This window comes from Choloepus didactylus, chromosome 8 (assembly GCF_015220235.1).
Source record: "Choloepus didactylus isolate mChoDid1 chromosome 8, mChoDid1.pri, whole genome shotgun sequence".
In the NCBI taxonomy this organism is placed as follows: domain Eukaryota; kingdom Metazoa; phylum Chordata; class Mammalia; order Pilosa; family Megalonychidae; genus Choloepus; species Choloepus didactylus.
The window spans coordinates 130,039,081-130,066,791 of NC_051314.1; the positions used below are offsets into that span (position 1 = coordinate 130,039,081).

At 37.4% G+C, this 27,711-nt stretch overlaps 1 protein-coding gene and 1 pseudogene across 1 annotated transcript in view; one reads left to right on the top strand and one right to left on the bottom strand.

Annotated features, from left to right (window-relative positions):
• Positions 1-27,711, bottom strand: part of KDM5A (lysine demethylase 5A) — a 126,004-nt gene that overhangs the window by 92,035 nt on the left and 6,258 nt on the right. The window contains 3 exon segments of the mRNA XM_037845025.1: positions 6,853-6,987; positions 8,961-9,131; positions 17,501-17,623. Coding sequence (XP_037700953.1) covers positions 6,853-6,987; positions 8,961-9,131; positions 17,501-17,623 — 429 coding nt within the window.
• Positions 17,716-18,176, top strand: LOC119541614 (annotated as a pseudogene).

The window sequence follows — 27,711 nt, forward strand, 5'->3', positions numbered from 1 at the left end:
TGTGCTTTTCTGCTCAGCTGGTGACGCCTGTCACCCTGTCACTACTGACTGGTGTAAGGAGGTGTGGCCCGTGGCTGTTTTCCCCCAAGAGTCCGAAGGCAGTAGTAGATCTGGGCACAACCTCATTCCTTTTAGGGAAGATATGCCCCCTAGGGAGTTTTCATTTGCATATAAATAGGTTCTTTGTCTCTCTGACTCTGCTATCTCCACCCTTGTCTGGGTCACAGCACCACAAGATGAAAACAGCTGAGCCTTTCTCTACTGCAGAGCACTGCAACCTGAAAATGGCTGAGGCTTTCTCCATTGAGCTGCTCAGGTTAAAAGAGAGTAAAGGGACAGAAAGACCCCTTTCAGGGTCAGTCCACAGCCCCCAGTTTCACCAGTCACCAGAGACAGAACCCGGTCCTCTGGGCATCCCCTCCCAAGATAGAGAAGTCCTCTGGCTCTTCAAGGTGAGTTGTCATTAAAAGCCTCTGTCTGCTTGTTGGGGATTTACACTTGCATTGATCAGTTCACGTTTGCGAATTAAAACCCCAGTTGGAGCTGGACTGAGATATATTCGCTTGTTCAGAGAGGGCTGCTGTCTATCACAGCGAGGCTTTGAAGTTCAGGCTGCCGTGGGGATGGGGGCATCCAGCTTGGATCCGCAGTTTCTACTCAGAGACTCCACACTGTGATTTCAGGTATTCCTCCCAATCTAGGTTGGTGCATGGACTGTGGACAGTCACACGTGTCTCCCAGCAGTTATTCCAAATCATTTGCTAGTTGTTCCTCATTGTTTGAGTTGCTCTGGGGGAACTAACTAACTTCCACTCCTCTCTATGTCACCATCTTCTTCCATCTCCTAATTAAGGCTTTTAAGCATCTTTACCTGACCTTCTCCCTAGGGCCCTAGGGCCCTGTGGGGCTGGTGTGCACCCCCATGGTGGGTCACTGGCTCATAGCTGAGTAACACTCCTGAAACAAATGTCAAGGAAGAGCATTGGCATGAATCAAATCAACAACAAAAGCTTTGATGAGAGAGAATCCAAACTCAGAATAAACTAACCAGGATAATCCAATGCCGCGACACCAGCAAAAAACAATAAGCCATATCAAGAAACAGGAAGAGATGGCCCAGTCAAAGGAGCAAACTGAAAAGTCAGAGGAGATAGGAGATACAGAATTTAGAAGACCAAATCAAAGACATTCAAACTAATCTCCTAAACAAGTTAAATGAGGTGGTTAAAAAAATAAAGGATATTAAGAAGACACTGGGTGAGCATAAAGAAAAATTTGAGAGCATGCAAAGAAAAATAACAGATCTTATGGGAATGAAAAGCACAGTAGATGAAATTAAAATTACACTAGAAGCACACAACAGCAGATCTGAACAGGAAGAAGAAAGGATCATTGAGCTAGAAAACAGAGAATCTGAATTTGAACAGACAAAAGATCAGACACTGAAAACAACAGGAAAAACTGAGCAAGGTCTCTGGGAACTGACTGACAACACGAAGCGAATGAACATTCACATTATATGTGTTCGAGAAGGAGAAGAGAAGGAAAAATGGGGCAGAAGGAATGTTTCAGGAAATAATGATCAAGAACTTCCCAAGTCTTATGAAAGGCATTGATATCCAGATCCAAGGAGTGCAATGTACCCCAAACTGAATGAATCCGAATAGACCTACTCCAAGACATACTAATCAGAACGTCAAATGCCAAAGATAAAGAGAAAATTCTGAAAGCAGCAAGAGAAAAGCAATTCATAACATGAAAGGAATGCCCCATAAGGCTAAGCTGCAATTTCTTATCAGAAACCATGGAGATGAGAAGACTGTGGTTTGATATACTCAAAATACTGAAAGAGAAAAACTGCTACCCAAGAATTCTCTATCTAGCAAAACTGTCCTTCAAAAATGAAGGAGAGTTTAAGATATTCACAGATAAGCAGAAGCTGAGAGAGTTAGTTTTAAGAGACCTGTCCTATAAGAAACACTACAGGGAGTCCTATAGGCTAAAAGGAAAGGACAGAAGAGTGTAGAAAGGAAGATTATTAGTAAGAGAACTGAAAGGGTAAAAAGAGACAAAAATAAGATATGACATACAGAAAACAAAGGATAAAATTGTTGAAGTAAATACTGCCTTTACAGTAATAACATTGAATGTTAATGGATTCAATGCCTCAATCAAAAGACACAGACAGGCAGAATGGATAAGAAAAAAAAAAAGCCATCTATAAGCTGTCTAGTAAAGAGGACTCATCTCAGACCCAAGGATATAAATAGGATGGAAGTGACAGGTTGGAAAAAAGATATTCCACACAAACAGCTGCTTTAGAAGGCAGTTTGGCAATTCCTCAGGAAGCTAAGTAAAGAACTGCCATATGATCTAGCAATTCTATTACTAGATGTATACTCAAAAGAACTGAAAGCAGAGAACACAAACAGACATTTGCACACTCGTGTTCATAGTGGTACTATTCACAATTGCCAAAAGACGGAAACAACCCAAATGTCCATCAATGGATGAATGGATAAACAAAATGTAGTATATACTTTTGATGGACTATTATTCAGCAGTAAGAAGAAATGAAATCCTGATATACGCTACAACACTGAACCTTGAACACATTATTCTGAGTGAAATAAGTCAGACACAAAAGGACATATATTGTACGATCTCACTGATACGAGTTATAATAAGTAAACTCATAAGAGTAAAATCTAGAATACAGGTTATCAGGAGATAGAATGAGACCAGAGAATGGGGACTGTATACTTAATGTGCAGAATTTTTAACTAGGTTGAAAGTAAATGTTTGCAAATGGACAGAGGTGATGGCAGCACAATATGGTGTTAATTAACAGCACAAAATTCTGTGTGAGACTGTAGTTGAAAGGGAAGGTTTATAGTAGAGTATGTCACTAGACAGAAAGCTAGAGGATAAAATAGGGGACTGTAACATAGTGACTCCCGTGGTGGATTATGACTGTGATTAACAGTACAAATATGAAAATGTTCTTTCATGAACCAGAACAAATATACATCACTATTACAAGGGTTTGAAATAGAGTGGTACATGGGGAAAATGCAACTACTACATACAAACTATGGACTACAGTTAATGGTAATATTTTATTACTCTTTCATCAACAATGTACCACACCAATACTAAGGGTCAATAGTAGGGGGTGGACACGGGGTATGAGATATATTAGTTACTTCTTACTTTTTATTTTTTTGGAGTAGTGAAAATGTTCTAAAACTAATTGTGGTGATGAACGCACAACTATGTGACACTGTGAACCACTGAGTGTACCCTTTGGATGGATTGTAGGATATGGGAATGTATTTCAATAAAACTGCTATTAAAAGAGATGGAAAATAACTGTTGGCGAGGATGCAGAGAAACTGAACTCTCACACATTGCTGGAATACAAAATGGCATTCCTCAAAAAGTTAACCATAGAGTAACATCGACCCGGCAATTTTAGTCTTGGTATAAACCCAAGAGAACTGAAAACAGGGATTCAAACAGATACTTCTATAATAATTATCACAGCATCATTATTCTCAATAGACAAAAGTCAGAAACAACCCAAGTGTCCATCCAGAAATGAATGGATTAAAAAAAATATGGCATATACATAACAAAGGAATACTATTCAGCCATAAAAAGTAATGAAGTTCTGACACATGCTACAACATGAATGAACCTTGAAAAGCATTATGCTAGGTGATATAAGCCAGATACAAAAGGACAAATACTGTATGATTCCATTTATAGGAAATAATGAGAATAAGCAAATTCATAGAAACAGAAAGTAGATCACAGGGTACCAGGAACACAGGGGAAGGGGGAGTGGGGAGTTACTGTTTCTTGGGTACAGAGTTTCTGTCTGAGGTGTTGAAAAAGTTTTCATAAAAAAAGGTGGTGATGATATTTTCTGTTATATATATATAATACATATATATAATTATATATTATATAATTATATGATTATATTCTATAAATTATATATTATATAATTATATGATTATATTCTATATATTATATATTATATAATAAAATTACATATAATGTTATATATACAATATATATGCATATATAACCACAATAAAATTTAAAAGAAAAACAAATGATGGGGACATGTCAACAACAGTACACATGAACCACCTTGATAGGGCTCCAACTAGTCAAATTTGGCATAATTTGATTATCACAAAAGAATAAAGATGATAATGGATTATAACACATTGCATTTTTTAAAAAATCTATGGTCTATAGGGATACAGAAAAAGAAATGTTGGTCACAGTTCCACAGGTGTATATACTCATCAAAATGCATCAAACTGTACACTAAAGATCTATATATTGTATTATATGTAAAATATATCTCAACAAAACAGTGAAATGAAGAAAGTTCTTCATTAGAGGAAAATCCCAACCAATAATATAGAAGGCATGACAGAAAAATAAAAAATCACTCAGTTTGCAAACATCAACACAATAATTCATGCATCAATAGATGCTAAAACCACTGGATGAGTAATGAAGCAGTAAGGCATGAAACCAGATGAATGAACCTTGAGGATATTATGTTGAGTAAAATAAGCGAAAAATGAAAAGACAAATACTGTAAGGCCTCACTAACATAAACTAAAATGAGCAAATACTGAAAACTGAATCCGAGAGCATAGGTTATCAGGGGATAGAACATGGACAGAGATTAGGCAATCAACGATGCAGGAGTGTGGAGTGTTCAGTTAGGCCTGTTGTAAAGGTTCATAGATTGTAAGTTCTTACAGCAGTCACATCTATCCCTGAGTTTTGAGTGCTAGTTAAGAGATGTTTATTTGATACAAAATTTATATGCTCTGTAGCACACTTTCTAATATAACCCGTATGGTCAGTTTATTTAAACAACATGGTTGCATGGACCTAGAATGAGGAAAGAGATCTTGTTATTCGGTACAGGTTAATGTGATACCCCGAGGCACCCCAGAGTATTCTGGGCAGAAAACAAAAAGTATTTGCAAAGTCCCCTTGAGGGACTGGGGGAGAATGTGGAAATATTAAACTTCCTCACCTAGGTAATTCCTGACATTCTCGCATTAGGGAATTTCAATTTACAAGCCCTCGATCTTGGGGCTTGCCCTTATGAAACTTATTCCTCCAAAGGAGAAGCTAAGTCTACTTATAATTACGCCTAAGAGTCATCCCCAGAAAACCTCTTTTGTTGCTCAGCTGTGGCCTCTTTCTCTCAGTCAACTCTGCAAATAAACTCACTACCCTCCACTCTCTGTGGGACATCAACCCCAGATGTGTAAGCCTCCCTGGCAAAGAGGGACAGGACTCCCAAGGATGAGCCTGGCCCTGGCATTGTGGGACTGAGAATGCCATCTTGACCAAAAGGGGAAAAAGAAATGAAAAAATAAAGTTTTAGTGGCTGAGAGATCTCAAAGTTGAGAGGTCAATCTGGAGGTTATTCTTATGCATTATATAGCTATTCCTTTTTAGTTTCTAGTGTATTAGAATAGCTAGAAGGAAATACCTGAATCTGCTGAATGGTAATCCAGTAGACTTGACTCTTGACTATAAAGAGTATAACTATATAGCTATTATCATGTGACCATGTGATTCCTCCTTTACCCAGTGTATGGGAAGATAAGTAATAAAATAATGACATATACATATGCCAAAGTCACCAGGTCAAAAAAAGGAGTCTTCAATGTTTCCAGTCCGGAAAAATAATCATCACTGTATACCCAAAGATGATCAGAACCTCTCATATCAACTCGCAGTAATAAAAATCACAGAATGATGAAAAATCACTTAATAGGGCTATCTCTTTCCAATGAATTTCTATTAAATTCACATTTTCTATACATGGCACCTTCCTTTCTGCTATCTAAGAACCTAAGAAGCTGAATTATTAATCAGGAGGTTATTGAGTGAGGATAAACTGAGAACAAGACAAGCAAAAATGTCATGAGGGAAAGATATCCCCTGAACTCTAGAAAAGCAAGATAAAGTATCACTAGATTATCTCTGCAGTTGACAGGATTCCTCAAACCCCAGATTCAGTCTTTCAGCTTGGGTAGTAGTGGACTTGTTTTGCCTCTCAGATTCCCACTTTCAATCCAAGCATTCCTGTTTTGTTAACATCATTTCTTTATATGGGTTAAAATCTATAACGAGGATCCATCAGTTAAGTTACTATTCCTGTCCACTCATATGTTGACTTAAATGAACTAAATCTCTAGAGTTCTCACTGTACCAGCCCAAAGACTTGTCTTTACAAAAACTCTAAAAAAAAAAAAGTAACTTTTAAGACCACAAAGAAAAGAGAATAGGAAAAAAAAAAAGATAGACAAAAAAGAAAATTAGTGTGATTTTTTTAAAAGGTATTAGGCTTTGAAATTATTTTAGGTTATATGAGCACACAGAAACTAAATGGGAACGGATCAAACACTAAGAAACTTATATTCTGGTTTTTAAAGGAACAATGGATGAAAAATAAAATCATTCTTTCCTACCCCTCTCACGTCTGTTAACCATGAAAATAAAATATATTAAAACCCATTAGCATGTCTCTGAAATTGACTCTACACAGTATCCAGAAACATCCTCTGATTTGTTATCTGTCAAAAACAACTCAAAATCAAAAAGAGCTTTCTAAGTCAAATTAGACTTAATTTCACAATTTTTTCGCCAGTCACCTCAAAGGCAATGAGAAAAGCATGTCTCTTCAAACTTTAAAGACCAACAAACAGCCTGTGGACAGCCTTCCATGACTAGACAAATGCTCTGCAGCACAGTAAATGCACTTAAAACTTGTTAAAAATGCCTCATGGACACTGATACCTGTGACTTGACACGTCTTGTTCTCTTCGGTAGAATGTTCATTCTTGTACCCGGCTCTGGGGAAGCTTGAATATCAGTGCCAAGAACCTCAGGCTCCACTTTTTCCTTAAGATCTAAATTGGGCATTTGTACACCCTAAAGAATCAGAGCACAGAAAGAGAACAGATTCACTGATAAGAAACCAGGTTTGCAAATCAGTGGGAAATAATAAATTTCCATTAAATCCCTAAAAAATACATGAAACAAGATGGCAATTTTCCCCAAATTGATCTACAGAGTCAAGCCAATCCCTATCAAAACCCCATTAGGCTTTTTTTGGTAGAAATTGAGAAGCTGATTCTAAAATTCATGTGGAAACATAAATTGTTTGGAAATAACCAAAATCGTTTTGGAAAAGAAGAGCAAAGTTGGAGGACTCACACCACCAGGTAACAAAACTTACTACAAAGCTACAGAAATCAAGACCATGTGGTATTGGTAAGGATTACATACAAAACAATTAAACAAAACAGAGTCCAGAGATAAACCCACCCATTTACGGTCAACCGATTTTCAACAGAAGCGCCAAGGTAAATCAATAAGAAAAGGATAGCCTTTTCAACAAAAAAGAACTTATACCTTTACCTCCCACTACAGGCAAAAATTAACTCAAAATGGATGACAGACCTAAATATAAGAGCTAAAACTATAAAAGTTCTAAATGAAAACAAATAAAATCTTTAAAACTCTGGATTAGGAAAAAGATTTCTAAGCTATGACACCAAAAGCACAATTCACACCAGGGGGAAAAAACTTATAAATTGGACTTCATCGAAATATAAAACTTTCGAATAGATGCTTCTATGAAAATGAAAAGACAAGCCACAGACTAGGAGAAAATATTTGCAAATTTTATATCTGAAAAGAACTTGTATCCAGAATACATAAAAGAACTCTTATAACTCAAGTACAAGAGGACAAACAACCCAATTAAAAAAAAAAAAAATTCCAGCAGACACTTCATTAAGGAAGATATACAAATGACTAAATATGTAATGTGAAAAGGCGCACAACATCATTAGTCACTAGGAAAATACAAATTAAAACCACAGTGAGATACCAGCACACACCCACTAGAATGGCTATAATAAAAAAGACTGACAATTTACCAAGTGTTGGCGAGGATGTAGCAAAACTAGAAGCGTTACATATTACTGGTGGGAACGTAAAATGGTGCGGCCCCTTTGGAAAACATTTGGCGGTTTCTTAAAAAGTTAAAAACAAGCTTACCATATAACCCAGCAAATCTACTCCTAGGTATCTACCCAAGAGAAATGAAAACGTATGTCCACACACAGACTTTTACATGAATATTCATAGAAGAATTATTCATAATAGCCAAAAACTGAAAACAATCCAACTGTTCATCAATTGGTAAACAGGTAGAAAATATGATATATCCATACAAAGGAATATTATTTAGCCATAAAAAGGAATGAAGTACTGATACATGCTACAACATGCATAAACCTTGAAAACATTACGCTAAGTGAAAGAAGCCAGACACAAAATCATATTGATTCTGCTTAGATGAAATTTCTAGAAAAGGCAAAACTATACAGACAAAAAGCAGAAAGCAGATTAGCAGCTGCCCAGGTCTGGGGGTAGGAGCAAGAATCGACTACAAACAAGCACAATGGAACTTTTTGGAGTCATGGAAATGTTCTAAAACTGAAATGTGGTGATTGCTGCATAAATGTATAAATTTACTAAAGCTTATTTAACCATGCACTTACAATTGATGAGTTTTATGGTATTTAAATTAAACCTCAATAAAGCTATTTAAAAAACACATGAAAAGAAGAGGAAAAACTTTTCAAAAAGCCACGAAGATTTATTTTAAATAAGAAAATGCCCTTTATTCACATTATCCTTTACGTATAAACCACTAAAAACTGCTGTGATTTTTAAACTATGATATATACCTGATTCCCCAAAATTATGGTGCCTGTAAAAATTTACTGTACCTTGCTATGCACAGACAACTACTAACTTATTGTAGTGAACACAGTTTAAAGTTTATAACTGGCAAACTGGATTTACCCACTCCTAAAAGGGACGCATCTCACCATAAGGCTGACACCAGATTGGAAAAGCTCATATGGGTAGAGAATTCTTTCATAGTGTGACTTCAAAAGAGACCCAGTTCCTTTGCCTGGCAGATATCCCAAGCGGCTACCCACTTTGGACCATTTCTTCTCTTTGGTGACCATTTCAAAACCTCCTTTACTGGCAACAATCTGAAAAGAAAATAAAAATTATTAAGGGAAAGGAGCCAGATTCAGGCATTCTGACTATTTATATCTTGCCGGCTAAATACAAAAGTTACCCCTGGCTTAGATTTTAAAGTTTCTTCCTACAAATATCTGAAAAAACTGAAATTTGCCAACACTGCAAATAAGGAATAGAACCAAAGGTTTTTGGAGCTTTTAAACTATTATTGTTATTGTGCCTACCTTCAACCAAGCATTCAAAAACATTTCATCAATATGTACTTCGTACATTATGCGCTAAGAAAAGTTAACATGTTCTACATCAAGGAACTCAATATGAAATAAGAATAAAAAACAGACACAAAAATAGACAAGTTACAAAACAAGTTAAATACAAGTTAAATAGTACAAAGTGAACATAAATACTGAAATTTAGAAAATGCACCAACTATCTTGTTATTTTTGTGTGTGTGCTAATGAAGGTGTCAGGGATTGATTTAGGTGATGAATGTACAACTATGTAATGGTACTGTAAACAATCGAAAGTACAATTTGTTTTGTATGACTGCGTGGTATGTGAATATATCTCAATAAAATGATGATTAAAAAAAAAAAAAGAAAAAAAAAAAGAAAATGCACCAAGTAACTTACAGAACGAAAACATCGAGCAAACAATAAATTTAGAGGATAGTTTTGAAAAAAAGGCTACAATTTTTCATAAAGATGAAAGTTTTTTATGGAAGATTGTGGTGGTTTGAAGCTGTATGTACCCAGAAAAACATATTCTTAAATCTAATTTGTTTCTGTGGGTGTGAACCCATGGTAAGTAGGAACTTTTGATGAGGTTACTTCAGTCAAGATGTGACCCAGACCAATCAGGATGGCTCTTAATCCTATTACTGCAGTCCTTTATAAGCAAAACGAAATTCAGACAGAGTGAAAGCCATAGGGAGCCCAGAAAATGAAATTCAACAGAAGCCGTAACAGAATGGAGAGGCCAAGAGAGGTCACCATGTGCCTTGCCATGTGACATGCAAGCTAAGGATCAAGGATCACCAGCAGCCAGCCCCAAAATGCCACAGTCTTCGGGAAGAAAGCATCCCCCTGATGATGCCTTGATTTGTAGTCTTTCTCAGCCTCAAACCATGAGAGAACAAATTCCATTGTTTAACCCAACCCATTTCATGGTATTTGCTTGAGTGACCAAGGAAGACAAAACAATGACTATGAAGGAATGATCAGGAACAATTAGATTACACGTAGGAAGCAGCAGATTTACTAGAACATAGTGAAGACTATTATTAAGGAAGTGAGGACATAAATTAGTCAATTTGACTGAAAGCTCACGTGAAGCCAAGCACTGTATAGAACATACATATATCAAGGCCACATATCTTCCAGAAGTTGATACTGCACATCTCTCATACTCTAAAATATGTACAGTTTTCAATTTCACTGAGAATAGAATAATGAGAACTGTGACACAGTATTTGAACTCAACTTCTATTTGAGTACAAACTACTGTATTTTATGCACTATATCAAAAAGGTTAGAATATGGATTTTGGAGCCACACTGCCAGTTCAAATCTTAGTTCTGCCACTTGATAGTTCTATGACTTTGTGTAAGTTACTTAATTTGTGTCTTGGTTTCCTCGCTGTTATTAAAATAGGCATAATAACAGCACCTACCTCATTACGAGGCTGTTGTGAAGAGAAATGAAATTAATAGGAAAAGCAACAAAGTAAGCATGATACCAAAGTTAGCTGTATTAGAAATGCCTGTGGGTATATAAGGTAGAGTGTACATGGTTAAGTATGTGAAGGAAACATGTTCAGTTCTTGGGTTCTAGAATGCTATTATAGACAAAGACGAATCTATAGCAAAAGCAAAATTTTCTCTAGTGAAATATCTGAAAGCTTGGTAGAAACACAAAAAACAAATGCCCAGGAGTTGAACACATTCATTGAATTCTTCAGCTCCCCTTATCCCATCTTCAAAGATGTTCCCTCTGCTGTAAGAAATAATCAAGGGAAAATTATCAAGACCAAAAAAAAAAAACAGATCTTTCAAATGTTGTAGTTTAGAAGACACAATGAAGATGGTTTGGATAGAGGGCTGTTTGGAAGCAAATGGATGGATTAGAGGGCCTTTCATTTAACTTTTATCTTTCCAGTGCCTCTATATTGCCAGGTACTGTTGTCAGAGTTTGGATATATGTGTGCATATTAAGGGTGTGGGTGTGTGGGTGTGGGTGTGTGTGTATGAAAGAGAGAGAGATCGATCTTTGCCCTCATGGAGCATACATTCTAGTGGAGGAAGAAAAAGAATAAATAATAAAAATAATAAGTAAATTGTGAAATGATATATATTATGGAAAAAACTTCAAAGAGCAAATAAGGGGACTCACAAATGGCAGAGTAAGGTTACCCTTACTCTGAGGTATTAAATAATACTGAGGCTTTAAATAGTCAAGGAAAGCCTCATTACAAAGGTGAAATTTGAGCAAAGACTTGAAGAAGGAGAAGCAGTTAGCCAAGCAGGTAGACAGACGAAGAGTGTCCTAGGCAGAGGGAACAGCCAGAGCAAAGACCCTAGACATGCCTAGAGTATTTTAAAAAATGGCAAGAAAGTCAGTTGTGGCTAAAAGGGGAAGAGTGATAAAGGAAGTCAGAAAGATAACAGACGCCCTCTAAACCATCTTTACTATCCCATACAATTATCACTATTACATAATAGTCTGCTGGGTGCTTTGTATTCAAAGCACTTCAAGCTAAATTTCCATTAGTAACAATATATCTGGATGGAGACAATCATACTTTCTCACCCAGTTCTCCTGATTATTAGTGGCATGTAGCTGGGAAAAGTATAACTAGCCCAGCCAGAGTATGGCCATGAAATAGGAAGAAATAATCTCATGAAGAAATCAAAACCTTGTCTTTAAGTGTACAATACTGTAACAACTAATTCTAAACAGGCATAAAGCAATAAAAACACACAAAACCTTATATTAGCTCTTCTTCAGCTGTCAGATTCAAGGATTATCGTGCATAATTGCAAAATATAAACCATTTATTTCAAACATTTGCCATGCAATATAGCACAGCACTGTCAATGGAAATATCACTGCTAGGAAGCTATAATTGTTCTATATCATGATCTGAGTGGCAGTTACATGGGTATATACATATATAAACATTTATAAGATTATACACTTAAGATTTGTGCACTGCACCATAAGTTACACTTTGTTATGAAAGAAAAAAAGTTACTGTGGTGAGAAGCAGCAGTATCACCATGACATATAGGGACCAAGAAGTGGTATAAACAAAATAACAAATCAAAGTGTGTCTGCCTTTAGCTTTAAATCTGTTTTAAAAGCATTTTTTCCGTATTAGGGAAAGAGATTCCAAGGGCACATAAAAAGTGCACAAAAGAAGATGGTGGCATAGAGAGGAGTGGAAGCTAGTCTGTCCCCCTGGAACAACTAATAAACAACCAGCAACAACTAGTAAATAATCTGGAATAACTGCAGGGGGACAAACATGACTGTTCACTCATCATATATCAACCTGAATTGGGAGGAATGCCCGAGATCACAGCATAAACTCTCTAAGTAAAAAATGTGGATCCAAGCCAGGAGACCCCTCGCCACCATGGCCCCAACTGCAAAGCCTCATGGTGCTAGAGAGCAGCACTCTCCCAGCAAGTGAACATAGCTCAGCTGAGCTCCAACTGGGGTTTTAATTAACAAGCATGGACTGCTCAATATAAGCTACAAATCCACAACAAGCAGACAGAGGCTTTTGGTAATGACTGACCATGGAGAGCTGGAGGGTAACCACGGACTGGCCCTGAAGGGGGCTTTCTGTCCCTTTTTCGGCTTAGTGGAGAAAGTGTCAGCCATTTTCAGTTCCCAGCGCTCTGAGCCAGACAAGGATGGAGACAGCAGAGTCTATTCAAATGCTAATGACCTCTCCCTAGGAGGGAGGATCTTCCCTAAAAGGAAAGAGGTGGGGCCCAGCTCTACTACCCACCTTCCATTCAGAACCAGACCCCAGAGCCTGGGGGGAATACAGGCACAGGCTACACCTCCTTACACCAGTTTGGAGCTACAGGCTGACAGGTGCCACCTGCTGGGCAGAAAAGCACAGTGACTTGAGGCCTCACAGGGTGTACCAAGTTTCTAAGACACCCTCAGGGAAACAGGATACTCTGTCTCCTTCCAAGACCTGAGCCCGTTCCGGTCTCAGAAAACCTGATTGACATACCCAAGGAAACCAGACGCCTAGACAACAGAAAACTACAACATCCATTAAGAAAAACAAAATTATGGCCCAATCAAAGGAACAAACTTACACTTCAACTGACATACAGGAACTGAAACAACTAATACTAAATCAATTCAGAAAGTTTAGGGAAAATATGGCAAAAGAGATGAAGCATATAATGAAAACACTGGGCGTACATAAGGTAGAAATCGCAAGTTCAAAAAACTGGCGGAATCTATAGAAATGAAAGGCACAACACAAGACAAAAGACACAATGGAGACATACAACAGCAGATCTCAAGAGGCAGAAGAAAACACTAAGAAATTGGAGTACAAGGCACCTGAAAGCCTACACACAAAAGAACAGATAGAGAAAAGAATGGAAAAATATGAGCAACGTCTCTGGGAACTTAAAGACAAAACAAAATGCAGGAATGTATGTGTCATGGGTTTCCCAGAAGGAGAAAAGAAGGGAAAGGGGGCAGAAGCAATAATAGAGGAAATATTCAATGAAAATTTCCCATCTCTTATGAAAGACATAGAATTACAGATCCAAGGAGCGCAGCGTACCCCCAACAGAATAGATATGAATAGGCCTACGCCAAGACACTTAATAATCAGATTCTCAAACATCAAAGATAAAGAGGGAATCCTGAAAGCAGCAAGAGAAAAGTGATCCATCACATACAAAGGAAGCATGAGAAGACTATGTGTGAATTTCTAACAGAAACCACAGAGGCAAGAAAGTTGGGTGATATATTTAAGATAGTTAAAGAGAAAAACCACCAACCAAGAATCCTATATCCAGCAAAACTGTCCTTCAAATATGAGGGAGAGCTTAAAATATTCTCTGACAAACAGACAAGGACAGTTCATGAACAAGATACCTGCTCTACAGGAAACACTAAAAGAAGCACTGCAGACAGAAAAGAAAATACAGGAGTGAGAGGTTTGGAAAACAGCTTTGGGAGATAGTAGCACAGCACTGTAAGTACACCGAACAAAGAAGACTGTGAGTATGGTTGAAAGAGTATGGTTAGGAACATGTGGGACACCAGAACGAAAGAGGAAAGATAAAGACTGGGACTGTATAACTCAGTGAAACCTAGGGTGCTCAATGATTGTAAAAAAAGGCACAAATAATGTTTTTACATAAAGTAGAATAAATGAATGTCAACATTGCAAGGTGTTAAAAATAAGGTGGGACTAGGGCGAAAATACAATCAATGCAAACTAGAGACTAAGATTAATAGAAACATTGTATTATCCTTCCTTTAATGTAACAAAGGCAATATACCAAAGCTAAATGCATATTGGGGGGGAGGGGGGGATAGGGGAAGAGTATGGGACTCCTGGCATTGGTGATGTTGTCTGACTCTTTATTCTACTTTAGGTCAATGCTATCTTTACTTTTGTTGCTTTCTAGCTGCCATGTTTGGTTTTTTTTTTCTTTTTCCTTTTTCCTTTTGTTCCTCTACCTTCTTTGACTCTTCCTCCTTCTTTGTGGAAGAAATGGAGATGTCCTTATATGGATAGTGGTGATGGTGCTGAATACATAAATATGTGACTATACAGGGAACCAATGATTGTTTACTTAGGACAGAATGTATGGTGTGTGAACAAAACCGTCTTAAAAAAAACGGGTTGATGAGGAAACCATGAGGACACTATATTGAGTGAAATAAGACAGACACATAGGACAAATATTGCAGGGTCTCACTGATATGAACTAATTATAATATGTAAACTCATAGACATGATATATAAGTTACCAGGATATAGAATGAGGCTAAAGAATGGGGAGCGGAATGAGCAGAATGTTCAACTAGGGTGAACTTAAATGCCTGGAAATGGATAAGAGGTGATGGTAGCATGTTGTGAGACTAACTAGCAGTATTGAATGGTGTGTGAAGGTGGTAGAAAGGGTAAGCTCAGAGTCACATGTCACCAGAAAGAAAGATGGAGGTTAAAAGATGGAAATGTATAAAACAGTGAATCTTGTGGTGGACAATGTTCATGATTAACTGTACAAATATTAGAAAACTCTCTCATGAACTAGAACAAATGTATAACACTATAACCAGAAGTTAATAATAGAGGGGCATATAGGAAAAAAATATATACCTATTGCAAACTATATACTACAGTTAGTAGTATTATAACATTCCTTCATCAACAGTAACAAATGTACATACCAAATCTATGTATCAATAATGGAGGCGGGGGGAGAGGTTGGGGTATGGGAGGATTTGAGTTTCCTTTTTTTGTCTTTATTTCTTTTCTGGAGTAATGAAAATGTTCTAAAAATTGAAAAAAATATTAATTGCGGTGATGGATGCACAGCTGTATGACGGTACCACAGCTGTATGACAGTACCATGACGGCAACTGATTGTACACTTTGGATCTTTGGATAATTCTATGGTGTGTGAACAATCTCAATAAATTAAAAAAAAAAAAAAAAAAGCACAAAAGAGAAGACTCCAATGAACCCCAGGACAATCAGACTTAACTTTTAATCATGACCCATTTTTAGTAAGTTCTCTAGGTATTTAAACAAGATACAGTTTATTGGTAGTATTGCCTTTTTAATAAAAAGGAGTGAGTTTCTCAGAACGGACTTAGTTCAACAGTCTGGATTACAAATGTTATTTAGGAGAATTGTGGAACAACTAGGAATTCAGATTATGTTACCTCCAAAGCCCCTTCCTAATTTTGAAATTCTACAACACCACGGTACTAGGAATGCAATCTAACTTACCATTGGATTAAACCTAGTGTTTACCTTTTAATTGGAAAATTGCTGATAGAGAAACAGTTTAAATTTAACAGATTATCTACTTAAATAAAATACTTATTCTAGCAAAAATCATAGATCATTTATAAAAATAAAACTGACCTACATGGAATGAACTTTGCCTAAAAATTACCATAACAGTATTGTTATTAATAATTTTTAAAAACATGTTTATACTTTATCCAAGCTACACAATTCAAATCAAACATAGTCAGAATCTTAAACAGCATCATGTAGCAAAAATTTGATTCTGAATAAAAATATCAAAAAAGAAAACTGTTAAAATTAATTTTTATCCTAATGTTTCCGTACAAAAAGAAACAAATCCACCCTCAAATTCCCTATAATTTTCTCTTTGGTATCAAAGGTTGTCACACAACTACACTAGACAATTCTTGGACAGTCATTAATTACTGACATCATTTCCTGAAAAGCACAAGCCTAGAACTGTATTTTAGCTTACAATCTTACCTCCCATAATTTTAGTAAGAGAACTCTGACCTGATATTAACTTTTTAATGGGTCATAAAAACTAATTTAAATACAATCATTCTTACTTTTTTCCCTGAAAATGAAGTCTTTCAAAATTAACTCTTCAATTGAATGAGAATAATTTTTTATTTCAAAATAGTGTATCAATCATAGGATATAAACAGCTACAAAATAAGCTGTTATGCTAAATTCCTCATACAACCAAGCCACCTTCACCCATAAGTCAGAGCAACCATAGATTTTTATTACTATATCAACAAAACATGTTTTCAAGGTAATTATCATCATTTCTATTGCAGGTCAGTTTTTTTTTTTCCACATTACGGAATGTAGTGTTACAAAAGTAACATAAGCTTTGGTAAAAATGATTCAAACTCTTCACCCTTAAGTTTTCAAGCTATGTTCATTCTACTGGCTAAGGCAAGCCTCAGTCAACCATAAAACTACTTAAAGGTATTAATAAAACTGATGTTTACCACATTCGAGAATGATGAATGAAAGAAATGGATCCCTTTAATAAGCCAGGTTTTCAATTAAGAAGGAAAACAATAGATGAGCTTAACACAGGACATCATACAGTCAAGACAAGATATTATTAGCAGGTTGGTGTCATTTTGGTTGCATATTATGGATCATATAGTCTACTAATCTTATACAAAATTATAAAATAGCATTTAAAGATAGTCTTGAGATCTGGTATTTCCATTTACTCACGTTTGCATTTAACTGCCAAACAAATTCGACCAAGGAAATATTTCCCACCAAGTTTACTTAAAATTCCTAATTTTATATATTCACCAGCCTCTTCTCCAATTTCTAAACCAAGTACAAGCCTCACCTTGCTCAAAGCATACAGATCCAGGATTTTTCTCTCCACCACAGGGATCTTCAAAGTAGAACCCTGAAGTTCCCAAAATTTTGCTAGTTGATCCAAGAAGTCCAGCCTCACTCTGGTCATTGCCTAAGATTATTTAAACACAAATCAGATATAAGAATTAAGTTATAGCTGAAAGTAAATAAATGAGTTTTGCATTAAAAAGTATGTATTTCTGAGGCGAACTTGAAGACTGCAAGCCTCTAGGAGACTGCTGAATTACCTGGCCCAGATCATCTTCCACGGACACCCAGGCATTACAGAGGAACTACTGCAGAGCTAGCTCTACCCAGAATGCTACCCAAGGTGATCTGCCCCCTCCTGGCAAAGATGAGAGGGATTCTTAAGTCTGTTGCATCTACAGACATGGATTTCAACCATCTGGAGGTATTCTTGACTGCTCAAACCATAAAGCAAGGTAAGATCACATCTGACCAATTCTGGAATAGTCACAAGACAAAAATCCGATCACTCAGCTCAAATACATATGCCCAGTGCCATAGTGGAGTCGGAATTCGGGAGAAGTAGACAAGAATCTGAATTTTTACATTTGGAATTTGATGAGGTCAAAGTCAATAAAATCCTGAAGAAGCTCTCAAAGATAGAAGAAAGTATCATCAGTGTGATGCAGCCAGCCTAACTAAAGATGATGTAGGAAGGAATTTTACGTTAATGAAGCTGTGCCCGTTTGTATATATTATGTCCCCCAGAAAAAGCCACATTCTTTGGTGCATTCTTGTGAGGACAGACAAATTAGTGTTGATTAAGTTGGAGCCTTTGGATTAGGCTGTTTCCATCGAGATGTGACCCACCCAACTGTAGGTGATAACTCTAATTAAATAACTTCTTTGGAGGCCTGGCCCTGCCCATTCAGCATGGGCCTTTAGTTTACTAGAGCCCTATATAAGTGCTCAGACAGAAGAACTCAGAGCTTCAGCCAAGAGAGAGCAACTGAGAGTGACATTCTGGAGAAGCTGCAGCTGAGACAGACATTTTGAAGACGGCCGTTGAAGCTGACACAGAAATTTTGGAGAATGCCATTTTGAAACACAACCTGGGAGCAAGCAGACACCAGCCACGTGCCTTTCCAGCTAACAGAGGTTTTCCAGACGTCATTGGCCATCCTCCAGTGAAGGTACCTGATTATTAATACCTTACCTTGGACACTTTATGGCTTTAAGCCTGCAACTGTGTAACCAAATAAACCCCCTTTATAAAAGCCAATCCATTTCTGGTATTTTGCCAAATGGCAGCATTAGCAAACTGGAACAGAAGCAAATATGTCCATGATCCCTCCCCCACTGGCCTTTCCATAAACCCTGTTCTCCCAGTTGTATTAAGTCCTCAAATTAAAAAAAAAAAAAAAAAAAATACTCATTTCTATAAAGAAATTCCAAAATTTTCATTATTGTTTATTCTAACCCTATGAAATAAAACAGTAAAAAGAGGAAAAATACTGCTAATAAAATTTATTAAGTCAGAAAGTTACTCTAATATATATAAAAAGACCTCACATCGACCAAAGCATTTTTTATAAAAGTTGACTTAACTCTATGCTACCCAGAAGATTTAGTTAATCAGATTCTTCCCAGTTTCTAAATATTCATGTGTAGATAATATCCACTCTTCAGGTGCTCCAACTCCTTACCTCACTAATACTAAGATTCCTCATTAACTATCATATTAGAAGGGAGTAAAGGAGAAAAAATATGTATTAAAGTCTCAGAGAGCAAATGTTTTTCTAACATCTAAGAAAAAACAACTCAGCATGACACACCAAGCTTTAGCTATCAAAGATTTCCCTTTTATATTCCAAAACAGTTTTCATGCCACAGTGAAAAATCTTCCAAAAAACAAGCAGACATAAAGAACAGCAATATTTAAACAGACCTCAATTTAGAAAATGTAAGTGATAGTAATAATTAAAGACAGATCTTGATAAACCTCATTGACAGCCCTGGAAAAGTTCTGTTAAGGTAAAAAAAAAAAAAAAAAAAAAAATGAAAAGTAAGTTTTTTAATCAAATTTTGATAGAATTTAAAACCTATTTTCAAAGACCATGGAAAACAGAAAGATTCCAAGATTCACAAAAATTTTTTGAAGAGAAAGTTGGAAATTAAGCATTCCAGGTCTCGGAAAGCTAAGCACTGAATATTCCCACTATGAAAAACATGAAACATGGCCAGAGATATAATACCAGTTCAGTGGGAATATGTAAGAAATACTTTATACAATTTTCAAAAAATCAGTCATAGAACTTCCAGGGAAGAGACATGGTAGGGACCTCTAGGACTCACTACTCCACCAAAACAGCTAGTGGGCAGGCAGGAACTGTCTGAACAACTGTTCTGGGGCTCTGGAGGCCAGTGTAGCACTGTATAGCATCCAGGGAAGAACGGACGGAAGAGGCTGAAAAACTACAGTAAAGAACTGCAAGTAGCTCACTCCGTAGTGGCTGCCAGTGCCCATCTCCCACTCTCAAGACAGGCCACATCAGGGTCCAGCCCCTGTGGACAGAGAGGATACGGAAGTCCTCTTCCCCAAAATGGGAAGGAAGAGGCATGGCCAAGCACTGATCACAACTGTTGATTGGCAAATTCAGATTGCTGAGTCCCAACTAGGAGCTGCTTGTTTCAACCCACCCTGGACAGGGACGGATGCAGCCACTGTTTCAACTCTGTAGAGGTAATGGAATTTAAAGACACAGTACCTCCTTAGGACTGAGGGGAATAGTTTGCAGAAGATCAGGCCTGGAAAGCGCAGCTTCAGGGAATCATCAAAAAGGCTTCTGGCATCTTTCCTGAACCTCTCCCCAAGACCCCTTGGAGCTGGTCTGTGACCCCTTTGTAGGTCCCTGACGCTGTTCCCCGTTTTGGATGGGAAATAATGACTTGGGAAAGTCCTTTCCAGGGTGACCCTCCTCCCAGAATTTGTCATCCAGGCAAAAGCAGCCAGAGGCAATGAAAAGAGGATTAAAAAAAACTATACAGGCAAAACAAAAACAAAGAGAAAAGATCAAGATACCCAGGGAAGGAACAGAGGAAAGGAAGCTTTCTTCTGGGGGTGAAACAACTGCACAAAAAGTGCAATCTTAAAAACTGTACTGCATATCCAGGTAAGAATCAGATGGAGAAGGGCTGTTAAACAGGAAATTCTAAAGTTTAGAGTTGAACCAAGTGTTAAAGAAGAGTCTTGAAGTAACTATTTGATGCTGAAGGAATACAGAATGTTCAACAGGATTGACTGTAAAGATCCTGAAATGGATAGCACAATACTGTGTGATGGCAGCACAATATTATAAGTACAATGAACAAAGCTCAGTGTGAGTATGGTCGAAAGAGGAAGGCTAGAGGCATACATGACACCAGAAGGAAAGACAGAGGATTAAACTGGAACCGTATAACTTAGCAAAAACTACAGTGGACAACGATGATGATTTAACACAGAAATAAAAAAAAGTATTTACATGAGGGAGAACAAGTGAATGTCAACATTCTAAGGTGTTGAAAATCGGACAGTATATGGAAAAAAAATACAATAAGTAAAAACTAGGGTCTATAGTTAACAATAACATTGTAATATTCTACCATTAATTGTAACAGATAATTCAACAAAGTTAATGTCAACAGAGGGGGCTATAAGGGAGAAGTAAGGGATTGTTTTTGTTGTTTCAACTTGTTTATTCTTTATTCTTTTATCTTTCTTCTTTTATTTTTCTTCCTCATCTTCTTTTTTTGCAGAAAAAATGGAAATGTTCTCATATCAATTGTGGAGGTGAAAGCATCAGTATGTGATTACACTGGAAGCTATTGGTTGTTCACTTAGGGTGGACTGCATGGTGTGCGAATAAAGCTGTTTACAAAATAAAAAGAAAGATACAAGTGCTGGAGAAGATGTGGAGAGAGAGATATACCTATTCACTGCTGGTAGGAAGTAGAATGGTGCAGCCCCTCTGGAAGCAGTGTGGTGGTTCCACAGGAGGCTAAGTATAGGGCTGCCATATGACCCTGCAACCCCACTGTTTGGTATATGTTTGGAAGAACTGAAAGCAGGGACACAAACAGACATTTATGCACTGGTGCTTATGAAAGCAGTATTCACGATTTGCAATGAATGGAGGCAGCCGAAGGGCAAACCGAAGGGCAAACTTTGTGTATACAGACAACAGAATATTGAGTGGATATAAGAAGGAAGGAAGTTATGAAGCATGCAATAGGTGAATTAACCTTGAGGACACTATGTTGAGTGAAATAAGCCTGAAACAAAAGGAAAAATATTGTAAGGCTTCACTAATACAAACTAACTGTAATGAGCAAATGCTGAGAATTAAATTGGAGAGCATAGGTTATCAGGGGATAGAACATGGACAGAGATTGGGCAATCAATCAAGCATGCAGGAGTGTAGACTGTTCAATGAGGCTTGTTGTAAAGGTTTGGAGATTGTAAGCTCTTATAGCAATCACATCTATCTCTGAGTTTTGACTGCTAGTTAAGAGATGTTTACTTGGCACAAAATTTATGTGCTCTGTAGCATACTTCCTAATATAACCTGTATGGTCAGTTTATTTAAACAACATGGTTGCATAGAACTTACAATGGAAAATGAGATCTTGTATTCAGCACAGGTTAATGTGATATCCTGATACACCCCAGAGTATTTTGGACAGAAAATAAAAAAGTATTTGCCAAGTTCCCTTCAGGGACTGGGGAAGAATGTCAAAATATTCAACTTCCTCACCTGGGGAATTCCTGATATTCCCACAAGCATTAGGGAATTCTAATTTAATGAGTCAAGCCCTCAATGTTGGGGCTTGCTCTTATGAAACTTGCAAAGGAGAAGCTAAGCCTACTGTTCTGGTTTACTAATACTGCCGTTATGCACTATACCAGAAATGGATTGGATTTTATAAAGGGGGTTTATTTGGTTACAAAGTTACAGTCTTAAGGCCATAAAGTATCAAGGTAAGGCATCAAAGATAACGGCGTTTTGGGGGACATAATACATCTAAACTGGCATATTCTACCCCATGGACCCCAAAATGACACAACCTTTCCATATACAAAATACATTCATCCCATCGCAATATCACAGGCACTTAAATCATTTCAGTAAAAATAGTTAAGTAGTACAAGATCTCATCAAAATCAGTAGCAGGCGTGGTCTGTCCAAACGCAAAATTCCCCTCTGGCTCTGAACCTGTGAAACTCAGAACAAGTTATCTGCTTCCAATATACAAAGGAGGGGCAGTCATAGGATGAACACTCCCACTGCCATAAGGAGAAACTGAAAGGAAAACAGGGTTTACAGGAACAAAACAATTCCTAAAACCCACAGGGCAAACTCCGTTAGACTTCAAAGCCTGAGAGTCATTTATAGAATGATGCTATATCCTTGGGGCTTGAGAGAGCAGCAGTCCCACACTTTCCAAAGGCTTACACTGCAGCTCTTTTCTCTCCAAACGCTGGGATGAGTGCTCCAACATATCCAAGCATTGGGGAGACCACCTTCTTCTTGGCCACACCCTCCTCAAGCAACAGAGTGCCATCCTAACTCTGCCTCTCTGGGGCAAAGGCTATCCCCTCTCCAAACAAGGGGGTGGCGGCCAGGCTATCCCCAATCCCTGGGGAATGTACTCCACCCTCTCTGAGGCCTGGGGTGGCAGCACTCTTCCTGAGCATTGAGGTGGGAGGCCTGCTGCGCTCTGCCTCTGGGGCAAACTCACCCTTTCCATGTGCATGGGCCGTTCCGTTCTCCCAGCCAGAGATTTCTTGACTCCAGACCTCAACCTCCATGGCTCTGTCTTTGAAGGAATTTTTCCTTCTATTTGTCCCTTTTCCATTCCCTCCTGTCCAGACCAGCAGTGGCTCCATCTATACAGATGTTGCAAAAATTCTGTAGGCTTGGCATGCAGTTTACAGGGGTCAAAACCATCAGACAGTAAACTTGCCACAAATCATTTCTGGGTAACTCCATCTCCAAACTTGGATTGTACTGAAATGGTGGTCGGATTCTAAGTTTGATTAAATCCTCACGTGGGGCTGCAGTTTCCGGGTCTTACTTTTTGGAAGCCCGGAATTTTCCAAATTATCAGTTTCTGGTTTCTTTGTACCCAAGAGTGCAATTCTCAGTTTATCTTTGTCCTCTCCCATTTTACTATAAGCTACAAGGAGAAGCCAGGCCACACTCTCAATATTTAGTGTCGAATCTCTTCAGCTAAGTATTTCAGCTCGTCGTTTTCAAATTCTGCCTTCCATCCAACACCAGGACTCAATTTTGCCAAATTCTCTGCCACTTTAAAACAAGGATCATCTTCCTTCCAGTTTGCAATGACACATTCAACATTTCTGCTCAAGGCCTCATCAGAGCTATCTTTTGAGTCCACATTTCTACCAACAGTCTCTTCAAAGCACTCTAGGCTTTTCCCATCAAGCTCCTCATAATCCTTCCAGAATCTTCTCCTTATCCATTTAAAAAGCCATTCCAACATGTCTGGTATTTGCAAACTCAGCAGCATGCCACTTCCCTGGTACCAAAATCTGTTCCAGTTTGCTAATGCTGCCATTATGCAATATACCAAAAATGGACTGGCTTTTAAAAGGAGGTTCATCTGGTTACAAAGTTACAGTCTTAAGGCCATACAGTGTCCAACGTAAGGCATCAAACATAATGGCGTTTTGGGGGAACATAATACATCCAAATTGGCACACCTACTTACAATTATGCCTAAGAGTCATCACCAGAGAACCTCTTTTGTTGCTCAGATGTGGCCTCTTTCTCTCAGTCAACTCTGCAAATAAACTCACTACCGTCCCCTCTATGTGGGACACAACCCCCAGGAGTGTTAAGTCTTCCTGGCAACAAGGGAGAGGATTCCCAGGGATGAGGCTGGCCCTGACATCATGGGATTGAGAATGCCATCTTGACCAAAGGGGGAAAAGAAATGAAACAAAATAAAGTTTCAGTGACTGAGAGATCTCAAATAGAGTCAAATGGTCAGTCTGAAGGTTACTCTTATGCATTATGTAGATATTCCTTTTTAGCTTCTAGTGTAGTAGAATAGCTAGAAGGAAATACCTGAATTTGTTGAACAGTATCCAACAGACTTTATTCTTGATGATAAGTATATAACTATACAGCTTTTATCATGTGACTGTGTGATAGTGAAAATCTGGTGACTGACACTCCCTTTATCCAGTGTATGGCCAGATGAGTAATAAAATGATGACAAAGATATTTATTAACATAAGGGTGACAAGGGGTATGAGATGATTTGGGTGTTCATTTTTATTTTTTCTTCAGTATTTTGGAGTAATAAAAATGTCCTAAAATTGACTGTGGTGATGAATGCATGATTATATGATTATACTGTGAGCCACTGATTGTATACTTTGGATGGACTATCTGATGTGTGAGTATATCTCAATAAAAATACATTTAAAAAAAAAGGAGAGCCTTAACACAAAGCCAATCAACAATAAAACCCTAGGCAAGGGATAGAAACTGACCTTCAAAGTAACCTCATAAAGATAGATAATTAGATACCTAGAAATCAGCAAAAAATTACAAGCCATACTAAGAAACAAGAAGATATGGCTGCGAAATTAAAACTTCGGAGGAGATGCAGAATTTGGAACAACTTATCAAAGATGCTCAAACAAATCTGCTAAATCAATTCAAGGAGATGAAGGGAAATATGGCTAAACAGATAAGGATATCAGATACTGGGTGAACATAAAGAAGAATTTGACAGTATAAAGAAGAGACATAAAAATTATGGGGGTGAAAAGCACAATAGAAGAGATTAAAAATACAAAAGGCATACAACAGCAGGTTTGAATAAGCAAAAAAAAGAATCTGCAAACCAGAAAACAGGAAATGGAAATCTTACAAACAGAAGAAAGACAGAAATTGAGCAGGGTTCTCAGGGATTTGAATGACAGCACGAAGCGCACAAATATATGCTTCATGGGTGTCCTAGAGGAGAAGAAAAGGGAAAGGGGGGCAGAAAGAATATTTAAGGAAATAATAGCCAAAAATTTCCCAGCTCTTATGAAAGACATAAATATACGTGTCCAAGAAGAGCAACATACTCCAAACAGAAAAAATCCTAATAGACCTACTCCAAGACACATATTAATTAGTATGTGAAAAGCCAAACATAAAGACAGAATCCTGAAAGTAGCAAGAGAAAAGCAATTTGTCACATACAAGGGAAAAGCAATAATACTAAATGCCTATTACTCCTCAGAAGCCATGGAGTTGAGAAGGCAGTGCAATGATATACTTAAGGAACTGAAAGAGAAGAACTGCCAACCAATAATTCCTTATCCAGCAAAAACGTCCTTCAAAAATGAGGGAGAGTTTAAAATTTTCACAGATAAACAGAAACTGAGAGAGTTCATCAACAAGAGACCTTTTCTACAAGAAATAATAAAGGAAGTTCTGCAGGCTGAAAGGAAAAGATAGGAGAGAGAGGCCTGGCGGAGCATGAAGAAATGAAGATTATCAGTCAGTGTAACTAAAAGGGTAAAAGGAGAGACAAAAATAAGACATGACATATAAAAACCGAAGGATAAAATGGGTGAAGTAAGTGTACTACCTTTACAGTAATAACACTGAATATTAATGGATAAAACTCCCCAATCAAGAGACACAGATAGGCAGAACAGACAAAAAAAAAAAAAAAATATGAGCCATCTACCTGCTCTCTATAAGAGACTCTCCTTAGACACAAGGATACAAAGAAGTTGAAAAGTGAAAGGCTAGAAAAAGATATTCCATGCAAACAGTAACCAAAAAAGAGCTGGGGAAGCTCTACTAATATAGGACAAAATAGACTTTAAATCACAAATATATGGAAGTTAAACAACACACTTTTTTTTTTAACGTTTACTTCCTAAAATCAAATTTTTAATTTACTAAAATTACAAATTTACTAAATAATTTACTAAAAATACTTAGAAACTCTCAATGTCTGGGATGTGTTTTGTTTTTAAATTTAATATGATGGGGGAAATACACCAATCAAGTTAATTTATATCCCTCAGAGCCATCAAATATATTCAACTTCATTTGCAGGTATTTCTCCTTCATTTAAAGTGCAAAATAAACAAGCAAACAAAAAACAATCAGTAATTGTGAAACACCATGTAGCTTTGATGTCGCTTTTCTCCCCAGAAGCAATCTTTACGCAAAGTGCATATGAAGATGGTACAAATAATAACAACTATCCCACAACTCTCAGCAATTGGGGGACACGTTTTTGAGGACACGAAGTATCCCTTCAAAGTAAGATGCCTCTATTTGGAGGGCCATTTTAGTTGGATTTCCCAGGATGCTTTTTCTTTCTACAGGGTCTCCTGGATAGGGCCCTGGGTAGCAGGCACACAGCTCTTAAAGATTCCTCCCTTTCAGACTGACCATTATATGCCCCTGCCACCAAAGATTGGTTGTGTCTCAAACAGAAACACAACAAAAACAAAGAAGCAAGAAAGATATAAAAAGAGTGGGAAATGGAAAACACCACACTCCTAAACAAACAGTAGGTCAAAAAAATTGCAAGAATAATCAGTAAATATCTTGACATGAATAAACACAAAATAACAACATATCAAAACATACGAGATGCAGCAAAGGCAGTGTTTAGAGGGATATTTATAGCCCTAAATACCTACATTAGAAAAGAAGAGCTAAAATCAAAGACCTAATGGCATACGTGGAAGAACAAGAAAAAGAACAGCAAACTAATATGAAAGCAAGCAGAAAGAAAGACATAACAAAGATTAGAACAGAAATAAATGGAATTGAGAATAAGAAAACAATAGACAGAATTAACAAAACCAGAAGGTGATTCTTTGAGGAGATCAACAAAATTGACAAACCCTTAGCTAGACTAACAAGGAAAAAAGCAAAAATGCAAATAAATAAAATAAAAAACAATGGGGGGGCATTACTACTGACCCCACAGAAAGAGAAAGGATCTTAAAAGGATACTATGAACAACTGTATGCCAACAAATTAGACACCTTAGATGAAATGGACAAATTCCTAGAAACACATGAACCTACACTGACTACAGAAGAAATAGAAGACTTCAACAGACCAATTATAAGTAACGAGACGGAACTGGTCATCAAATGCCACCCAACAAAGAAAGGCCCAGGACCAGACGACT